The following is a 22,809-nucleotide window of genomic DNA, read 5'->3' on the forward strand; positions in this document are numbered from 1 at the left end:
AGGACAAGAAAGGCACAGAGCCTGTGCTTCAGTCAGCCCACACAGACATCCTTTTTAATATCCCCATTAAAGGTCCAGGTCTCATGACTTGATCAAAGAATACATATCAAAGAAATTTTTAAAAATGTAACCTTTCTAATCCACCAACATTTACAATGGCATCCTGATTTAGGTCTGCTTCAGTACAGAGACATTGATGAAGACTGTGGTAAGAGCTATAAAAATCTCACATACAAGCAACATAAGTTTTTAGGAGAAAATCCTAGATCTCCTATATAGAGTGGTAAAAAATGTGTTGGTACAAAATAATTTTTAAAAAGTGCTCTGGACTCTGTACCAGAGTCTGCAAAAGATTAATAAATTCAGATGCAAATTTGGAAGCTGAAGCTGTTGGTGTGGGAAAAACCAGCACTTCTCATCACTGTACAAGTTCCACCAGCCCCCTTGAGACTGGGGGAGCTGATAGATTAACTGCATACTTCACTGAAGACCCCTTACCAATAAAAAACCCAGCATTCCTGTCTGTGCAAACCAGCACATTTCTGCCTGGATTTTGGTTTCTGCAGTGACAGAGAAGCAAGCAGGTGGGGAGAGAGGAACTAATCTGTGCACAGCTCTAAGCTGAGAACTTTTCCCACATCTTTTATCACCAAACCTTACAAAACTTTTACTTTAGAAACAACCACCAGCAGCCTGATGTGTTTCTTGAGCCAAATCTATTCCAGAAGGAACCGAACAGCAGCATCTCTAGCAGAAACGAAGAAGTTTAATTTTATTACATATTGCCACTTGACCACTCCTTCCCATGTCTGAACCACAAAAGGGTTGGTGCTCATTCCTCCTTTGCTGGAATGATAAGCTGAACAGCTCCCAAAATGAAATTAATTTGAGAGAATGAAAACCATCGTGTTTCCTCCTCTACTATTTTGGCCTAATTCATTAGTGTTTTCTTTCTCCTTGCTATACCCTTCATGCTTTGGGCTGGGGGAGATACTGTTGCCCAGCAAGTCCTGTGATCTGGACTTTTTTCTAAGACGGAAAGTGTCATGTTGGACTTGCTTCTCTCAAACAAATATTCTACAGTGGCCTCTTGGAGCCCCATGTAGTAAATTATTTCTTTTGTTAGTTGAAATAAAACAAAACCAACCAAACACCCCAACTGTCTCTGGGAAATAGCCCTGAAAAAAAAAAATTGAGAGGGCAAAGCAATGGCAATTTTATGAGAAAATGTTGCTGGAATTTTTGATGGTGTTGTGAACTGAAATTGTGAACAGTGAACTGAATGTTAAAATTTTATTTTTATGAAAATTTACGTTTTCTTAGAATATTTGTTCATCACTTCGGGTAGCATCTTCTGGGGTGCTTGTTGTTTTTTAATAAAAGGCAATGACACTTGGAGGAGAAAAACAGAAAGAGTTCTAAAACAAAACCAATTAATTTATTGTTTATCCATCAGCAGAAACTATGTTTCTATGAATCTAAAATCTAGTGAGTGCTTGTATGTGTGTGTTGTGATGTATGTGTGCACTGACATCTGAATTTTTGTGTAATTATACTTGAATATTTATCAGTTCCTTTCACAAGTGTCTGCAGAAGCAAGGCAAGAGGCCACCCCACAATTTCATAGGTATGATCACAATCTCATCTGGAATAAAGGGAATCCATTAAGTGACTATCTACAGTATGATATCTTCATAAAATAAATGAAAATGGTACATACCATTTTTGTCTCCCAGTAATGTGCCAATAAAACTAACATTTGAAGATGTTGCAATGAAAAAAACCAAACAACCACATTTTTTTAAAGATTTTACAGACCTGAAGCCAAAGGGCTGATGCTCAGACAGCTCTGCTGACATGAGCTGATGCCAGGGGCAGGCAGCACCCAGACCATCTTTCACAGCCCCAGCGGGAGCCCTGAGCACAGGGCTACAGCTCCCTGGGCTTCCCCTGTGAAAATACTGCCAGACTGGAGCGAGGGGTATCCTACCACCAAGGCCAGTATTGCTTGCATTTCTCCCTTCTTTTGGCCCAGTGAAGAATGGATTCTGTGAGCACAGTGGAGGGGCAGCGGCAGCAGCAGCTCAGGCACCATCAGCAGCTCCCACTACCCCATTCCCTGTGAGACTATAAAGGCATCTGGAAGAGAGGAACAATTCTCCTTGTGGAGCCTTGTGGCTGCCTCTGTGTCTTCAGCTCACCCATTCATGCCTTTCACAGGTTTCCAGTTATTCAACGTTGGCCTCATTTCCAGTGAAGCCATGGAACAGAGCCCAGCAAACAAGGGGAAAAGGCATCTATTGCACTTGAAGATACTTATTTAGAAGTCTGTTGTCTTTGGCAAAATGTATTTTGCTAAGGTAGACATGATTATTTTCATTTTAAATTCAGATATTAAATTGAAGGAATCTGGGTATATCAGCTTTCAGCTATAAAACCCCTGGGAACTAAGGAAAAAGCTGCCTTATCTAGCCACCCCTGTATTGTCCTGGGTGTAATTGCATTCCTAGGGAATGGCTGACTGCCTGACATGGGGCATTAGCAGAGCTGAGTTGTTATTCAGAGCACTTAGTGCGGCTGGGGGAATGCTTCTGATCAAGCCTGGTGCCTTGAGGAAAGGGCTGGTGAGAAGAATGCTGCGCTCGCTCCCTGTCACATGGTGCCACATGACCAGGGCAGGGTGGAAGGACGTTCCATTGCCACATAAAATGTGATGCTCAGTAGAGTGCTTTTGCCTAAGGAGGGACTTGCGTTGTTGCCTTTTTTTTTTTTTTTTCCTCTTTTTCCAGGAAACTTACTCAAGATCTGCTGTAGCAGGCAAACCAGGAGCAGATGCTACCATGTGGCTACAGCTGCAATGAATGGCTGCCAGTGTTTTCATGTTGTCCTGAGCCTGGGTGCTCTCTGAGGGGGGAGGATGCTGCAAGGACACCCCAGCCAGCACAGCTGGTTCCTCACACTGCACAAAACCAACCCCACTGTGTTGTTTTAAACCCATGTCTTTAAAAAGTACCTTTTTCAATAAGCACAGTAACACCCACGGTGTGTTTGGTCCTACACATTTTCAGGACTTTCCAGGAGGCTCACAGATGCCAAGTGAGTGGGTACCTCTGTGGAGCCAGCTGGAGGGCAAGGATCCAAGACCTGCTTTACCCTCGAAGTGCCTCTCAGATATGGAAAAGCTGGTGAAAAACTAGGATAAGAAAAGACTTTATCAACAAATCTTGTCTTTATTAACAATCTTTTTGTTCTCCCACTCACCAGAGGGAGGAACACATCTCATTCCCTCATGGCTCTTCTCCAGCCCTTAAGACCCAATTTCCTATGCACAGGAGTGAGGGCAGAGGCTGCCTGAGTCTCATCCCAACGCAATACCAGGGCACAAAGAGACCCACGGTGCCCTTGGTACTGCCATGAGCCACAGGACAGAGCCCCAGGCAATAGTGAGCCACCACCTTGCCAGCCTTCTCAGCTCCAGGCACTGGCTTTGCAAGGACACAAATGTCCCCTATGGAGGAGCTGGAAAGCTTCAAAAGCTTTTTGCTGCCCCAAAATGTGATGAAAGCCAGCAACCAAGAGATGCAGGAGCAGGAGAAAGTCTTCCAATCACTTTCATCACTGGATGGTTTCCCTATAGCCGCATGCTCAAATTTTCTCAGCCTTTTGAAAACTTTATCTACAAAACCCCGTGTGACTTTAGTGCCCTGAATGATTAAGGGTTTGCTTAGAAAGGTGCAGTGGGAGAACCAACTTTCCATACAGCTCACAGCATATCCTAGGGACTATTAACCAGGAAAATGGATTCAGCCTGCATCCCTGAACTTGACTGTGCTCCCTACTTTTCTTTCAGTAAGATTGCATCTTCTTCAGTTGCCAGTTTCTACGTCCACACATGCGCATGTCTGTTCCTTAAAGACTTACTGACCCAGACATCATCTGACCTGTCTTATGTCAACTACCATGTGGTTTAGTGATCTTCTTCTGGGATTACTGTAAATCTGAGACTCCATAAAAATTTAAAAAATCTTTGGAGATCAAATAACTTTTCATCATGGATACACAGATGCAAATACTGAAGTATAAATCAAGTATGGTGATCCAGGGGATGGGGGGACCACATTTAGCATTTCACTTTCTAGCTCCATGTATTTGGTCTACCAGAAGAAGGGCTTAATGAGAGATGTAGTTAGGATTTTGTTATTCAGACATATGATGTACCTCATAAATGCAGAGCTGTGGTATGCAAGAAATCTGCCTATGCACGTTGTTTATTATTTTATTAGGGCTCACATTTCAGCTTTGCAATTAGCCTGAACATCTGGCCAAATAAAACAGTAATTAAATGTATGAGGCTGGCAGGTCAAATATAGTTCCATATGTCCTCTTCCACTAACAGAAAACAACCAGGAGTCTTTAAGAAAGTATTGCAGGATATGAGAAGGCACTTTTCCCAGAAGTTTTCATTTTATCTTTGAGTGCTTAAAAATAAGTTTTGGTGAATACAGAGAGCACTTACTGTGTGTGGTTGGATTTGATAAGCTGGCTGGGAGGCTGGGAGGAAAGTGTTTAATAGAGGCAATACCACCCTGTAGGTATAGATATCCTCTTTATGTGATTCCACTACACTAACTATATTTCAGTGCACGGATTCAACTACCTTTTTATCTTAATTTACATTTTTTCCTTCTGATAAATTCAGGAAGGCTTTGTTGTGCTCTAATACACCCAAAATACAAGAAGCTATAGTTGACAACTGCTTTACTCTTGAAACAACACTACATATATTTTATTAGACAGTATCTGATCCAGTTTTATTTCTGTTTACTTCTCCTCTGAGTCACACTTTGCTGTTCTGGAGAACCAGCTGCCCTCCTGCTCAAGAAGGGAAGAGCTGTGTGACGGTGGAAGTGAGCCCCTCCTGCAGACAGCGTGAGATGGAGACCACAGACTCTGACTACACCTATGGACTTCTGCACTGACAAGAGCTCTCCCTTGTTGAATCAAGCCTTGTTTGAAACACATCTTAGAAAACAAATATGCAGGACAGAGACAAGCACTTCCCACATTCACTGGGTAGCCCTCGTGAGAACTAAGCAGATACAAATCATCATCAGAATGAAAGCAAGGATGTTTCTCTGTGTGCTGATAAGCACAAGGGTCTCTCAGCAGTGGGTGGCACACTTAAGAAGGCAGTGGTCAGGTTGGTGTCACAGCTGTGCTGTCCAGGATGTGGTGTCTGTAGTTTGCCCTTGCTGAGCCTTGGAGGACACCATTTCCCTCAAAATTAAGCTGGCTGTGGTGGCCGGTGGCTGCCCTTTCATGTGCATGCAGCAAGCACAGGGAGGGGGACAGTCAGGAGATGGACCTCAAATGCATAGTCCTGGTGGGAAGGGAGGGGCATCTGCTGCAATCCTTGAAGAAGACAATGCTTTGCCTGATTTGTTGAATAGTGAAGCAAGACCTTGGTTTGTGCAAGGTGAAATCAAATTTGGTCATGGTTACACGTGAGCAGAATCAACTATCATCCAATTTTAAGCTGTGAAGGAATGCCTCCTGTACATCCACTGGAGGCTGGGAACAGCAGGTAAGGAAAGTCTCCTCACACATACTTTTATAAGTCAAAAACGACTGTCAGTTTGCTCTGCAATGCTCCATATCAATTTCTAGATGCATCAAAATCAGGTCAGTTTTCCTTCTTAGGCTCCCAGTTGAGTCCTCATTTTACATGATGACATCCCACCAGACTACTAATACACAGACACACCATACTCACCCCAACAACAACCTTGAAGGAGCAAGAAAAGGAGCGGAGCAAAGCCTGGCCCCTGCAGAAGGCGTCCCAGAATGGGAGGGCTCCAGTGCCAGCAGCCACCTGGCACTGCTCAGGGGCTGCTCACAGCTTTGGGGGCCAGGACTGGGCCACCCCACTTGTCCCTGTCCCACACATGTGCCCTGGAGCAGTGAAGGGAGGGAGGAATAAGTCATTCCGTCATCTCACAGGGCCTCTTGCTACAGCCTCTCACGTCCCAAGTGCTTTCGTGCCACATAATTATTCCTGTGAAGCCAGAGACTGTTTATTTTGGTTTTAGGTTTTGCAGCTGGGCCCAGACCACAGCATGTGAAAAGGTTTACTAACAATTCCGCCTCCACCTTTTTCCTGCTCTTTTGACCCCAGCTGTGACAACTATCACACTGAAAAGTGGTCTCTGTTTCAAAAGGCTCAGTATAATCTGCTCATAAGTCTGTGTGCTGTCTCTTCATACTTTGGAAGGTAACAAATGACTGTGATGAAAAGAAAGGGTCTGGTGATCCGCCAGTAGTTCTGACACCAAGAGCAGCAATGGAAAGCCATAAAGCCACAAAGGTTTCCACAGGGCACAATGTAAAAGATTTGCTACAAACCAACCACAGCTCTGTAATGATCTTCCTAAATAGTTGTCCAATCATTGTTTAACACCTTTGTATCAAACAATTAGCTCGAGAAGCCCATTTATTTAAATTAACCAATCAATGTTTTCCAGTATTGTTTCTGCTGATCTTGAATGTCTAACCACCCCAGGACTTCCCTGAGTAACCCAGGAACTCAAGCTTCATGTAATTATTGCCTTAACCTTTCAGTTGTCTTTATTATTATTATTATTATTATCATTGTTGTTGTTATTATTAATAAATAATAAAAATAAAAATATTATCATAATAATACTGATTTTTTTTTAATTTTTTTTTTACAGTAGCTGAAACTGAATTGTGTTGGAAAAGAAAAGTAGGAACAGCCAAGAAAGTTCAGCCAAAGTGGATGTGAGCAGGATTTAAAGCCCAGCCCTGGTCACATGCTGAAGAAAGAGAGGGTGATTACTTGGGCTCAAGGGGCTTCCACCATGCCATTGGTCAAACTGTGCTGTAAACAGCTTCCAGCACAAGCAGACAAATCACTTCTACTTTTGATATGAAGTTAAAAGCTTAGGGCAGACATGGTCATCCTTTTTTCTTAGCTTTCAACAGGTCTGGGCAATTGTTTGGATGTAGGTACCTAGGGCACTGCACCAAAAGAGGGGTGTATCTGAGAAGAGAGGGCAAATAGATTTAATGTCTCTTCATTCAGCCCATGAAGGTATAAAATAGAGTACTCCTCAGAGAATGGATTATTGATTCTACTTGTTCTGTTTTACGATGAACACTCAGAGCATCAAAGTGTTTTATGCAAATGTCATTTCTTAATGCACCTGCCCCAGCAGTCACAGTCCTGTTAGGGAAGTACACATAAGGGTCAAACTGAATCCATACTAAAAGATAGTTTGACCGTTTATTTTTTCTTGAACCTGGAGTGAACTGGAATCATTGTTCTGAAGTGTTTGTGGAGCCTGTGCTCGGCTCCATTTTTTAAAATAAAGCCTTTCAGCTCCCTAAATAAAACCACACCAAAAATTCACATAAACAAGCTGAAAGAAGACTATGTCAGTGAAAGTCTACACAAACAGGAAATATTTGTGCTTAAGTCAGAGTTTGTTGTCACTCATGCTTTACCAGACTGGCAAGGCTGGAAATGGTGCCTCAGGAATCCGAGAGCTGTAATTCTGGGTGAGGAATTTTATGCTGAGCAAGACAAGCAAGGCAACACATTTAAAAACCCAACATATTAATAGTCCATTTATTTAAACAAAAGACTCTTCTACCATAAGGAAGTTACAAGAGAGATTAAAACAAAATGAATGAAAATTAATCATAAGTAAGAAATATCTTTGCAGAGATATACTCCTGCTGAAAAAGGTTCAAGCCTTTATACCTGTTCATGTGTCTCCTAGAAGGCAAATGAAGACATAAACCATATCTCTCTGCCTCACACACTCTCTCACACAGTCTCACAAGTTACAGGAAATAACATCAAGCCATTGAGCACAAACCTTATTCCAGAGTATGCAGTGATTCACACATTGACGTGGCTTTGTGAGTATTGACAATGTGAAAAGTTAGATCCAGGAAAAGTTAGATCCAGCTCTGCACATGAAAACTACCAGCCCTGGTAGATGGGAGAGCTTCTGGTTAATCTCTCGTCACTGCTGGTGTTAGCTTCAGACAACATGGTTATGGCCTCATCAGTCTGCTGGCTGTCAGTTGTCAAGATCTTCTTGGAATCATGGATGTTGCTTTGGTAGTTCACTGGTGAGGGATAGGCATTTTCCCCCACAGTTGATGAGGACATAGATTCCCAGGGTATTTCTCTTTTTCGCCATTTCAGGTCCACTCTCCATCCTGTCCAGCCATAGAAAGCTAACGTGAAGAGAAAGCCCTGCATGGGATTAAGAACCCCCTAGGAAAGAGAAGTGCAGCAGGAGTTACACCAGCAAGGAAGGCTTCATCCTCAACTCCAGTAAAATGCTTTGCATGTTTTAAAAACTTTCCTTTCACTGAATGATTGCTGACTTAAAAATAAGCTACTTGCACACAAATAAAAAATGTGTGTTGTGGCCATCACAGACACAAACAGATAAGAGAAAAACACCATGACCTGTTTTCCAAAATGCTGAGGCCATAACAATAAGCAGGAAGCACCAAATGATTTTCTAGCATGAAGTTTAGCTAGTCAACCCCTTGGAGTGTTTTTAACTTTTCCCACAAGCTCTAGACTTTCTTTATTCACAAAAGCACATATATTTTTCATTACAAGCCAAGTCAAATATATGAGAGGAGACACTAGCATAGACAGTCAAGCTTTTAAAAATAGCAGGAATTGATCTGTCTGGAATTGCTTTGATTCTTGAGCCAGTGAAAATGTCCATCAAAGTGGGATGGAAAAATGGGGAGAGGCACTGAAAAAGAAAATCCCAAGTGATCACCAAAAAATTTGTTTCTGTTGCCAGTGCCATGAGATGCTTAACAAATTAATGGCTTTAGCTGCTTCCATTTTTCTCATAGGAAAAGAAGGAAATTATTTTTACAACCAATTAAAATCATAGGTCAGTCCCCAGACTTGACCTCTTGCTCTCCAGGTGAGGAAGAGCAAGGTCCCTGTCACATGAATGTGTTCACTCCTTGTCGGAGAAGGAGGTGGTATCACATCACTTGCATCGCTTAATCTTTCAATAGCAAACTGCTCAAATGCTTAATTACACAAAGCATGCTCAGGCCTTACACCTATTTAACAGCTCCAGAATAAATTCTCTTGGAAAATGAACCTGCACTGTCACCTCTGAAAAATCCCTTGTCAAATATTCTAATAGGAGAAAAGAGGGTACAGTAAGAGACCAGCATCTCACAGCTATTTTTGGTGCCTTGTGTGAATGACTTTTCACCTATTTGTTCCCAAATAATGATCCAAATGTCATGACATAAGAAGCAATAATTCTTTATAATAAAAAAACCCCACCCTAGTTGCAAACAGAGAATTTCCATGAAATCCTCATTTAATTGGGAAACCTTCAGGAACTGTGTGCTAAAACTGCAGCTTGCATTACGGCAGAGTTTAGCAAGGTTAGGCTAGAAATCACTGTAGTTATTTGTTCTGGGTCTTAAAATGGGTAGTGATCTCTCACACAGAGAATGCATACTCCAGTAAATGGGGGGAAAATTTGGCCTCTAGGACATTGTTGGCAAAGTTTACATGTGAAAAGCACTCCCATCGACTGCTCGTTCATTTCTCTTACTTTCTGCTTTTCTTCCTTGGTTTTCAGAGTGTTTATATCCCTCAAATCATAAACCACACACTATCCTGGGGCTGTTCCACCAGTCTTACAACAGTGATTTCTAAGACTAAGCAATGTCACAGCTGACCCACCATTATAATCCAGGTGATCAGTGCAGCACTTCTGAGGTTTTTCAGGGGCATTTCATTGATATCTGGCTGCATTTCAAGATAGAACAAAAGGGTCTCATTGATGATATTGGATGACCAGCTATGGGAGGAGCAAAGAAGAAAAGGACAGTTACATATGTATGTGCATGTAAAATACGCTTTACCTTCAAATTATAGAAATTAAAATCATTATAAGGACAGTAAGATTTTTTTAATCATAGAATCATTAAGGTTAGAAAAGACCTCTAAGATGATTGAGCCCAACATGCTTGGATTTCTTGTTAAATCTCAATCTGAAGGGACCAGGAGGTCTCTAAGATCATGATCAGGGACCAGACACTTACCTACTCGCCCAGGCCTAGACAATATAAATCAATATAAAAAAAAGAAAAAAAAATTTGAAAATTTTAACTTGCTGCAGACCAGTAAATTGCAGAATAAAACTGAGATGAGAAGGAAGTGTGATCTAAAATGGGAACATCATGCATGCTGATTTCTTTTGCTCGTGCCTTAGAAGAGTTGTGCTCACAGACAAGGAACCCAAATACATGCACTTTTAAAAGGCTGCAGGATTTCCAGCTGGAGTTAAAATTTCAGGGTTAGAGTAAAGACTTCCAAAATGTCCATTAGAAAACACTATAAAGCAATGGGAAAGTTGACTTTTAAATCCTTGAAAATGCTAACAATTATTTTGAATAAAGGTAATATCTGTTTCCAAATAAGGATGAGCATAATCAAGCCTGATTTGGTAAAAGAAATTATGTTCTACACTAAATAGAGATTATAGCAAATGGCTGTAAGTTCTAAACAGGGAGACAAGCATTTCTTTACAGTTGTACTGCAGCTTCAGAAAGTAAACCATCAGCATCTATGTCATACTTTCTAAGAGGTTTTATATATGTCCTTTGCACAATTATATTTTTATGACAATGTAAAACCTCCTGCTCTCCCCTCTCAAATCTGTAGGCATCTCTTCTATCCTGTGTTGCCCCAACCTGCTGTCTTTGACTAAAGCATTCCATATTTGACTTCTGGGATGGACGGGAATCTTCCCTACGCTTCTGAGATGAGACTGCCTCAGTCTTTCCCTCCAGTAACCTTTGAGAAAGTTTTTACATTCCAAAGCTTATGTTTTATTAGAGCAAAATCCTAAACCAGAGCTGTGATTTTATTTTTTATTAGGAAAGCCCAGAATGAGACAGAATGGAAATAAACAAATGTCCCCACAACGTCCATGGGAAATTGGCCTTTCCTTTCACTCTTGTTCCCAGATAATCGAGCTGGCCACCATTCCTTAGGTTGCAACGCACTTCTGTGGTGCCTCTGGGCTTTCTTTCCACAGCCCTGGGAGCTTGGCTGCATCTCTGTTCCTTATTATTTCAGAAGTTTCCAGGAAGCCATGATGCAGGATCCTGCTGTCCCTGACTCCCTTCTATGCTGGCTACCCCAACCTTCACATTGGAAACTTCACTTCCAAGCCAAGAAGACTGCTATCCCCCCCAAAAGACAATAATTTCCTCTCAGAGCACTCCAGTAGACAGCAGCCAAGAGAAGATAGAAGAGGCAGCCTTTGTCCCTGCTCAGCCTTTTAAAGCAATGGAACATGCATTAATACACCTGTGTATAAAAAAGTTAAGTAGATGTAGAGACTGCTAAGTTTGGCCCACTCATTTCACTGCTACAGGACCATTTCTTGTTGTCCCACTCCACTCCTCCCTACCACTTTTCTGTCCTATTCCAAAGTACTATTTTCATGGAGGAAGATAGAATATTAAAAAAAAAAGATTAAGTAATAAAAAATTTCACACAGAATCATGCAGAGTTTTCTTTTCTGTCATTTCCTTTATTTTCAGTCAATATCCATGGTTTTTTCAGACACTTGAGAACTGCAGAGCACAGAGGTGGCTGCATTGTATGATCATAGTCAGAGCCATGAAGCCAGACTCAGAAGCACATTTATTGTAGGTTTTCAGTGATGTGTTTGGTGACAAGAGGCTCTGAGATATGCTGATTACAGAAAGCCATCTATCAGCCCACAGAGCTGGGAGCCTGCTGTACCAGATAGCTTCAGTCTATGCCCAACCTACTGGGAATTTTTTGCTATTGTTTCTTGTTGCTTTTGCTTTTCTGTTGGTTAAACATTTAATCATTTCCTCACAGCCTCGTGATGTTACAGGAGTGATTCAACTCCTCTGTGAACTAGTTCAGAACTGCTTCTTCCTTAGATACCTTCCCTTCCAAGCATAAAGACAAACAAATGAAACCACCCATCAGTCTTCACTCTTGTCCCTGACTCTCTCCCTCTGGGAAAAAGGCAGTTTAAAACAAAATAATGCACCTCTTACCAAATAACAAACACCAGCATAATTTTGAAGAAGCGCATCTGGATCTCTGTCCCCAGACGTCTTTCATTCTCTGTGTAAATCCCCTGTCTCCCTTTCAGTAAGGAGGCAACTGAAAAGTATACAATTATGTTCATTAATATATGCACATCTTGTTAGCTTAGACACAAAAATCCAGAAGATAGAGGCCTGAAAGAGGGAGCTAAGGAATGGATGGATTTGTCTCCAGCAGCTGTTCAGAGCTGGGAGGACCATTTTCAAGGAATCTCACATATAGCCTAATACTAAAGGAAAATAATTACACACAGCTGCATTCCTAAAATAAAAGATATCCCACTAGGTGGGGTTTTTTTCTCTCAATCCCACTGACAATATTAAATAGTACGGTCGACATATTCCTATTTTATAACAAAAGGTAGAGTGTACCTTCTATATAATGTGTGATATAATTATATACTTATCATGTGATGTTTAAATAGAATACCTTCTATCCTATTATGCACATTGTTTTTCATTGTGTCCCTGATACAGCATTAGCTACACATCTGTAACTCAAAGATGTAATGTCAGCAAAAAAAACTTATGCCACATGCTGTTCAGATATCACAAGGAATATACAAATGCACAAACAAATATACAACAAACAACTTTTTATGGGGACAGTTTTTAAAAAGAACAACTGCTTCTTTGAAAATGATTATGACTGAGGGACAGAGGATGGATGGTATAAAGACTGAACTGAGAATACCAGATTTTCTCCAGCTTTTTTATATAATCAATGTGTAGATAAATTCAGGTACTGCAAACATCTAGCACTGATCATATTACATGCAAAGAATGCATTGAATCTGTGGCTTTTTTTCAGTCTCATTTCTTCCAAGCCCTGGATAATAAATTAAACTGGAACCTCAAGATCCCATCTGAGTTGTGTACAATTCCCATTTGTTTCATAATCTCGGAATCAGAAGACACAAAACTCGGATCACATTTTATTGCTTTTTTTGCTCTAGGGCTGCCGAGAAGTTAAATCAACTGTCAGATCTGACCAACGAGAATAAATTACATTCCAAATTCAAGGTTGGTACTAAAACTACAGTAGAGTTAAGCATCAACTGTACATCGCTCAAATTCTTTAAATCAAGTAACATGGAAACACCTTTGCCAATCTGCAGTAGAGGTTAATAAGAGAATAGCTTGAGTGTGTAATCAGAGTTTGTCTCTAGGGCAAATTCCCCATGAAAATGGTGTCTTCATTTCAGTAGGCAACTGCTTCCCACTCTTTGCTGTATCTTTGTGATTTAACAAGGAGCTGTCCCACATCACTGTGTACAAAGTCACGACTTTCTACACTATTGCTATGTTGCTAAATAACACAGACTGATGGATGCTGGCCATTAGGAACATACCTGCTGATACTGTCCTCCTAAACAGGATTGGGTTGGCCACAAGCACTAGCAGGAGTGGGACATAGGTCGTGATGTAATGTGGGATTGCATGTTCCAAGCCATTTTCACAGCTGAGAAGAAATCATTAAAAGATTATGCAATATTTTTCCCCACAGCTGACAGTTCTGGCTATTCTATCTACGTCACCTTTAACTTTAAAAAAAAAAAAAAAAAAAAAAAAAAAGAATGAATGAAGCAAACAGATGCAAAACTTTTAATTCATCGACCATTACCACCAGTTCACATGGGACACAGAGTTGATTTTTAACATGCGCTGTCTGTGTATTTTTCTCAAATTGAAAAGAAAGCTAAAACCAGGAGCAGGAGAAGGGTGGCTCATAGCAGAAGCTGTATCACAGCATGCCCAAGTGCCTGTATTTCCTGGCATATTTCTTCAGGGCCCCCTGAAGCCCAGGCAGGTATTTTGAGCATACTCACTGACTCAGTGGGACATCCTTGGCAAAGATCAAAATGCTCAGCTTTTGAATTTCTGTCTCTAAAGCTGACCAAAAGACATTCAAATGACCAGAGAGTGCCACAATTTCACAGTCTGTTCCCAGAGCCTGCTTACCTGGAGAGAGAAGGGTAGTAAAGCAGAGCAATCCCCTCCACGCAGAGCATCACTGCGAGGCCCCATGTCATCATGTGGTACAGCACAATCGTACTGCAGGCATCAAACACCACAGGCACGATTAAAGATATCGAACCTTACACTTCCCACATTGCAATGTAAAAATAGGACCCTCACTGAAAAAGAGCTTTACAGATAGGAAATGGTGCAGAACAACACTGGCAGTACATTAAACTAAGGAAAACAGGTGGGTGGCGGCCATCCTTCAGAAAAAGAATGAGCCAAAGCAGTCATTCAGCCTTGCACATAGAAGTCTGGTCCCCTCCACCCCATAAGGTGGAGAGGACAAGACTTCTTCCCTACCCTTATTATTAAGAAGGAACCCCTGCATCTTTATTTTCTCTTGCAGAGAGAAAATTAGCAGATTAAAATTTAAGAATGGAGCTTTTGTGATTTGAAGAAAATTATGTTTAACTTTCAGAGCTGGATACTGCTCCTGTCTTAGGGAGATTCAGATCTGTGTTTGTAGAAAGTCTTTTGGTGTTTACTCTGATCTTAGAATCAAGCCCAAATACTCATGAGTTTTTTGGTCAACAGGGGTGGGGGAAGGAGGCAGGTCCCAGCTGTTTGACTAGAACTATGGGACTTTACAAAATCAGGTTTATCCTCAACAGTCTAAAGTTAACTCAAAAGCCCCATTTTGGTTACACCTGCAGAAGAACCATATCCTTAGTACCTGACTGCTCTCTATCATCTGGGAACAGAGTCACGTAATTGCACATTTAGCAGTAGCAACTGAAGGTTATTTTGCTCTTCTAACAAACAGAGACATATTATATTTTCTGTCTGGCATTAAAGTATGGTACTTTCCAAAGGGTTTAAGTTCTTTCGTCACAGGCATTGCAGAAAAATATATAGTAAATACATTTTTTTTTCTGAGGGACTTTGAAAGTGTGATCAGAAGGGCAATAATGACCACCCTCACTGAGAAATGGATTAAAAAAATCAGAGAAAAAGAAAAAAAAAATGGAATTAACTATACGAAATTAACTGTATGAAATTCAGCACTTTACCCCTCTGAATTTTTCATTTTCAGGATAACACTATTTTTTTGCTGCAAGAATCAATTTCAGATACAGAGTAGGGACAAAAATAGTCATCTCATTGACATAAAGTTTATAGACCACAATTTGCTCCATATTTTTCCAAAGGTTGAATGGATTCAGTTACATTTAAATTCAAGTTGGACATAAATCAGTATCTGAGCATTGCCCTGGCTATTTAAGCACTTAGAACACCATTCATCCCTATCGTACGAACATCAGATGGTTGTACAAGCCTCACTTATACCCTTAGACAGCTGCAGACAGAGACATACAGTGTTAGAGGGGAAAAACAAATTCAGAGCTTTAACTCTGGTACCTCAATCCAGCTGATCTTCTCACCACCAAGTAAGAATCAACAGCATAGCAAAACAACCACCAGAAGCCAGCGCTATATAACAGCTGGATCCACATCTAGAGGGGAAAGAAGTGCCAAATGTCACAGCTGCTTCTCCAGTACCACTGGGGCAGGGAAGGGACTCTAACCTTTGGCCTGGTGATTTGTTCTTTAAAGGTGTGTATTTTCCAGATGAGATTATGAAGTATGAAATCTTACTCAAAATCACAGGAACAGCATTGTTGTAGCCTATGGGTCAAGTTATAGGTAAGCTGAACCTTACCATTTTGCTTTCACAGCTTATTTTCTGATTTAGAAAACCTGTCATTTACCTCTCCATTCCTAACCTGAATGTTGTAAGCCCACAGAAATTTATAGCAAGGATGTTTTAATTTTAGGTTAAAATTTCAGTTTTTTCTCAGTAGCTGAAGCACAAAAATATAACTGATGTTAGTCATAACCACAGTGTGCCTATGCATTTGTGGGTTCTGCATGTGATGGGTATTTTCTTCAAGCACAAGATGGTTATTAAGAATAAAAGATCATTAATGAGAAAATCACTCACTCTCTGGAAAAATATCCCTACTGAACTCCCTGGCTGATTTCTTCAACAAAAATCCAAAGGAAACAGGTTCAAGTCAAGCTAAATATCACAGCATTCTTGAGCTGACCCTATGCATTTTTCCCACGAGCTTATATAAGATAAGTGACCTTACTTTGCCACTGTATATAAATTCCACATTTCTTCCCCATAGGAGCTGGCTGTTTATAACAGTCTGGGACTGTTTTAATATTCATGTTATCTTCCCTCCAAGCTGTCTTTCAGTTCTTATCTGAATATCCTTTACCAGGGCTCCATAGTAGCATCATTTTACATCTGGAAATCAGCATACTTGTTACTGAGCCAAATGTCAGTGAATAGAGAGCTAGCACTCCTTCCTCCAAAAGGCAAATCAAGCTGAGAAATATTTCCTTTCACCATGGGTGTAGACCCTACCTCTAGTAATTTGTGGCATGAATTATTTGGTATTTAATTCAAATGCCATGACATTTTTCTAGTGCACAGGAGGCAGAAAAATAAAATCCCAGTCTTCCTTCTAATGCACTTTACCCATAGCACTCAGCACATAACTTCATCATCATATTTACATATTTGCTGCAGTTGAAAAATGCACAATTTACTACCCATACACACACACATATACAAAAATAAACTGCAGAGTCTTTCCAGAAAATCCAACACAGACAAGACTGTCTCCAAAAATAATATAAATCAGTTGCACTTAAACCCTAAAGCTTCATATGATATCTTAGTTTTTAGCAAAATGACACATCTTGCTACAGTGCCTGAAAGGGAAACCCCCTGCAAACCATTGAAAGGAGATGTCTAAAAGCCTCACTATTTGGAGTTTGTATAGGTTTGTGGTCAAGAGAAATAAAACAATAGTACTAAAAGAAAAATAAAATAGAATCGGAAACATTTTATTAACTCACATGAGATTATGTTAGGGAAAATGAGTGAAAGAAGGGTTAGTTTTCATTCCAATACAGTTAAATCTAAATATAAAATTACTTAAATTAGAGTATTTTCCTGGAGCCTAAGTAAGGGAAAATAAAAATTGTGGTAGACCACTATGCTCCTCACCATCTAACCTGAAATTCAAATGAAAAACAGTCTGCATATAGTACCCTGTCATGCTTAAAAATACTTTTTTATATTTTATGGGCCAGAGACGGAAACATGAGGAGGAACAGGTTTTGAATAGGACATTCTTGCTGCAAGATATTGAGGTTTCTGGTTTTTCCTCAAAGAAAAAAACAACATTTGTATCTAATAAGCAAAACTTAAACACATGTGATAGAATTGAGAATTGATAGATGTATACAATTTATATTTGTGTCCCTGGCACAACATTATCATGTTTGAAACTGCCATTATACAGGCATATAAAGCACAGTGAGTTCAATTTGGCACATATTGTTTTATTTTAAAACTAGTGGAGCTGTATAATTTTCTATTCATGCAACCTACCCCCTTCTACATTGTGAATTTTGAATTGCAAAGTTAATACTGCTATTGCTCATGCATTATTTCATTGGGGACCCTACATTCCTATTGAATGTGGGTAAAGCAATGATCTGTCTTACTTGCCATTCTCAATGTTTTGGTAAAAATTGTGACCTTTATTCTTGTACAGTAAGCTCAAATTATATGTCTCAGTATTTTGATTGTAAAATTTGGAACTGAGTTTCAATCTGTACTTTCGGAATGCATTTACATTTTCTTATTCTTGTGTTTTAATCCAGAAGACACTTAATTAGACTTGGCCTGATGCAGTCATTGAGTGCCCAGCTATCTGAGCTGAAATCCTGCATGGCAGGGACAGACCTTCTGCCAGCACATTTGTGGCTTTGAGTATATTTATCCTGTTGTCCCTCTGTGTCTAAAACACACACTCTCATCCACAAAAGCTAATTTGAGCTACTCAAGTTGCTGGTTTCAGGAGGTCCCTGCTGCCACCACACAGGCTGCAGTTTCTGACAGAGACGATAACCTTGCGCTGCCAGTGCGACAGAGCCACTTGGGCATTTGTGGTGCTGTGCCAGCACAAACCCAAACAATGGCTCACAGCCCTTTGGGGGTTGCTTATACCCTTATGGCTCCACACCTCTGACTTTGGTGTATTCCACGCCCTGGCACTCCTGTGACGAGTGAATACGGCAGAACTCCCGGGATCAGTCTGACCTGCGTTGCCCTACATCCTTACACACACCATATGGCACCATCACCACCCTGCCCGCCCTGACCCAGGCTCTCAGAGGGAGGCATGAACGCACTTGCAGGGGTGTGGCAGAGGCTGAAACCATCATATTCAGGCTCTGATTCATAGTCACATTTCCCTTTGGACTCAGTTTTCCTTTCAGACTCCCCATGCGGAGGGACCCTTAATTGGGAGCAGAAGAAAAGGGGGATGATCTCTGTACCTACCGCACTCCCCACACAGAAAGTGGAAGGCCACACGTCAGTCTTGTTTGACACAGAAATGTCAGCTATGAAGCCTGGGAAGCCCAGCCATACACTTGACCTGAAGATCATACCTAAAGAAAAAAAATGTATTAATGCTTTGAATCTGCTGGTGTGATTTGAGTCACATGCTTTTCCCTAGCCACATATTTCACATCGCAGCCCAGATTTTGTGTGTCTACAGGAAAGCAATGGCTGCAGAGGAGCACAGCAGGGACAACTGTGCTATTTAAATGTCAGTGTAATCACTCAGGGACAGTAGCTCCAAGAGTCAGAAGCTGCTGGGACTTAAAATGTTACGTAGATTAGAATCTCACTTACTTAGAGATGCTGTCACATGCTTCCCTAACATAAACTGGGTAGCATTTAACAGATTGACACAAAACACTAAATAACTATTTACCGGCATATATTCATACACTGATATTCACTTCTCTATAAAAGCCCTCCTTGCAGAAGAGTTATTTTTCACTTTTCTCTGCCTTCATTTTACAAGCAGCTCTTTTCCTTCTGTCACAGGACTGAACAAAGCAGTGCTTCTGATTTAGGTAAGAACAATATCTTTTTTTAAAATAAACTTAGAGTTTTTTAGTGAGGTTTTCTGGGTTTGCTCGAAATAAAGCACCAACAGGAAACAACAAAATGACCATGTTTCCCACCAAGAATGAACTGTTTTCCACCCATCGAAGTGAGTCTAATGCAAAACCAACAATGGATAACTAGTTTGAGTTTGCCAGTGAAAGAGGAAAGAAGAAAAATAACTTTATCTATTGTTGTCTTCACCTGACTGAAAGGACATTTTCCAGGTGCATGCACATACATATTTTCCATATATCTTTCTTTATATCCCCCTATAATCTTTGGTTTAGTATTGGTACTGTGAGAGAACCTGGCTGGGTATGAAAGGGGAAAAGACCTGAAACACAGACACACAGATACACAGATACACACACAGCTCCCAGGAGTGAGACAAAACAGCACTATTTCTACTACCTAATGTGAGGGGGGGAAAATGCTACCATAGAAACAAATGTGTCCTGTATTTTCATAGCACATGTCATGATAATTTATACCCAGTTTGGCAGTAAGTGACTGAGGGGAAAAATGACCAAATGACTGATGGGACAAGCTCAATACTAGTTTCATTTTGACTCATGCATTCTGTTTTAGTCTCTGCTGGTTTATTCCTCCAGACTATCAGCCAGGGTCTGGGCAGCAGGTTGTCCTCGATAAGGTAGCTTTACTCACATTTCAAAAGCCTGTGTCCAGCACGATCTGTGTGCAGCTGCAAGTCAAACTCATTTGCTGTCAATATGATGTGCCCAAGAGAAGCGGCTGGCACATGAGCAAGAGGCACACTTGGTCCAAAATGATTTAAGAAGATAGAGGATAGTGGTTTTCAAATGCACTCCTATGGACTGGCTAAATGTTTAATGTCAGATTTAGTTTCCAGTGTGCTGCATCACCTCCACTTTATGCCTCACTCTGAGAACCAGTTGCCATTCTAGATTTTAACTGGTTTTAAGGCAGAGATTTTGGTGTAGATTTGCCAAGAGCTTTCACTTCCACATTATGATTATTAAACAAGAACTTTCTCCCCAAAGACTCATAATTTCCTGATCATACTTAGTCCAAATCTTCCTGTGAACACATACAGCATGCTTCCCTCAGAAATCTCTGCTGTCCACTCACCAGCTTCATTTGTCTGTAGTACCTCAGAGCAAAAAGAACCTGTTACAGCAATGGCAGGAGACATCAAGCTGGCACTTACCTAAGCCTCCAAGGATGTCACAAATGGAGATAAGGAGAAGGATGGTAGAGGAGGAGGAGGCTTTGGGCATCTTCCGTGGGGTCTGTCCCTTCTTCGGCAGGAGCTGTAGGATGGTCAGTAGCAGACTGATGGAGGCACTGCCAATGCAGACTCCGCAGAAGACTTCAGGCTGGAAGTTCATCACTAGCTGTGTAGCTGCATCCCGGTTTGGGCAGCAGTAGGTTTCTAACCTTGGAGAAGCCATGAAATGTTCGACTGGTGGAGGGGGCCCACAAGCAGAAGAAAATGCTGTTGCTTCCCCAAGACAGCATTCACTTTTTCTTCACCCTCCCCATTAGTCCTCAGTGGTGAGAATCACGCGATTGATGGATCATGTGCTGCTGCTGCTGCTGGAAGTAAATCCCCTAGAGCTGCCTTTCTCAGCCTCTCCTAGCAAGGAGATCAGATCCGAACAAGAAAACACAGTGTAATCTGAAACATGCCCAGTGCTTGCTCAGAGCCATTGGCAACAGTTCACTCACATATTTCTGCTTGCACAGTATGTGATACAGGAAGACTTAAACTCATCAGAGCATTGAAGATGGTTTAAAATAAATAAGGATGCAGATACCAAAGTAGAACCATTACATTTTAATTGTGTTTCTCTTTAGCCCCATCCCACACAGCACCCTTTAATTACTGCAAATTAATTGAAAAGATGAGTCCAGACACAAGTAGTTCCAGTCTTTAGAGGGAGAAGCAGGGATATAAATCCACACCCTAATCCAAATCTCAGTTTTAGTGATCCAACCCTGTAAATAAAATTAGAAACATGATACCCTATCACTGTAGAAAGAGATTCCATTTGGGAAGAAAATATTAACCTTATCCTATTTAAATTGCAAGCACAAAAAAATCCCCTCTTTAGTCAGTACTGTCTGCATTGGATCAGCTTGACAGTGAAAATTACGGGACTTAGGATTTCTCAGTAATATATTTCTCTCTCTCTTTTTTTTTCTTTTTTTTTTAATTTGGTAAGGATTTAATATGAAAACAGGAACTTAACCTGAAATATTTATCTTTGCTTTATAAACTAGACAATAGCTTTTAAGACAGGGGTCTGTTAGATACAGCAGCAAATAAATAAAATCATAAACACAAAAAGTAATTCTCCCCTTTAAAAAGTCTCAAACTCCCTGTGTCAGCCCTCAGTCTTCCAGAAAACTTGTTTATAGGGACATATTCAGGAAATACAGGAGGCAACATTGCCAAAAGACCCAAAGTCATGGGTTTAAGCATGTTAAATAACATAGTCATGGATTTTATAATTAGTCCCTACAAGAACAAATGACGTAATCTTTTTTCCTCCCCCTGCAAAGGTGTAGCTTATTTTTTAAAAATAAGTGAATTTTAAAAAATTCTACTGATGGCTAATGAATGACAGTGGGATGTTCTGTGTGCAGTGTTTATGAACACAGTGTGCTTTCCCTCAGTAGAGAAAACAGCTGCAGTCCTGGGTGAAATGGTACCTGCTCTATTCACTAACCAAGACACCTCATACACTTGATCCCAGCAAAAGAATGAACTCCACCAAGCTCGTCACCCTGATGATAGGGGCTGTGCAGCCTCCCGGTGCTGGACAGTGGTGGCAGGGCTGGGGTGGCAGGGCTGGGGTGGCAGCTGGAGCCCAAGCTGCCAGGCCTGACATGCGCCCACCCCTCCTGCTGCCACGGGACTGCCCAGACCACATCACTCGAAGAGCAGGATGTCAGCCTGCAAAGCCAGACTCCTTCACATGAATGTCCATACATCAACAAGGTGTTTGAACTCCTGCTGCAGTCAACTGAGGTCTTAAGCAGCCAAGCTTATGGTCTAGACTTTGTCTAGAGAGCTGTTCAGATCTTCTGAAAATAAATGCACAGGGTGAGCTGAGGAGGCTCTGGTGGACCATAATGGGAACTTAGGCATACATGTCATCAAAGACTCTGAAACACAGGCAGCTGAGCTGAATGTTTTGCCAAGCGTTTTTCCTGCTTTCCAGCGTAAAGAGATTTCCCTGTTTCTTGGATGAGGGCGGGTGAGTGACCTGGATGTTGCAATCCTACAGTTTGTTGCCACCATGTATATAAAAACATACTGGGGACAGCAAGGTTGCAAAATTAGATTGCTCTGCTCCAGAAATACAAACTCATGCTGTGGTTGTCAATACAAGGCTCTGTCATCAGTACAAGTCTGGGACTTCTCAGACTTTATTCCACTTCTGCTAGAGCAGTGGTGCATGGAGTTGCCACATTTCTGTCAAGGTACTGCATCTACTAATGAACTAAGGAATTACAATCCACAGAGACAGATTATTATTAGTTAAAATTGAGCCACTGTAAGCCACATATACACTTCAAACATATATAGATGAAAAAAAGGATGTTTGCTCTGATCTGAAGGAAGA

The 22,809-nt window shown here is 41.0% G+C and overlaps 1 protein-coding gene across 1 annotated transcript; it reads right to left on the reverse strand.

The window, feature by feature from the left end:
• Positions 1–8,008: 8,008 nt before the first annotated feature.
• On the reverse strand, positions 8,009–20,628 carry GPR143 (G protein-coupled receptor 143; the record flags this gene model as incomplete). Its single annotated transcript, XM_082279226.1, has 8 exons — positions 8,009–8,308; positions 9,773–9,890; positions 12,136–12,244; positions 13,539–13,648; positions 14,149–14,241; positions 15,571–15,665; positions 18,578–18,687; positions 20,385–20,628. The coding sequence occupies 8 exons, from the start codon at positions 20,626–20,628 to the stop codon at positions 8,009–8,011; spliced, it is 1,179 nt and encodes a 392-aa protein (XP_082135352.1).
• Positions 20,629–22,809: the final 2,181 nt, after the last annotated feature.

This window comes from Coloeus monedula, assembly GCF_965178545.1.
Source record: "Coloeus monedula genome assembly, chromosome: 3".
Taxonomy (NCBI): domain Eukaryota; kingdom Metazoa; phylum Chordata; class Aves; order Passeriformes; family Corvidae; genus Coloeus; species Coloeus monedula.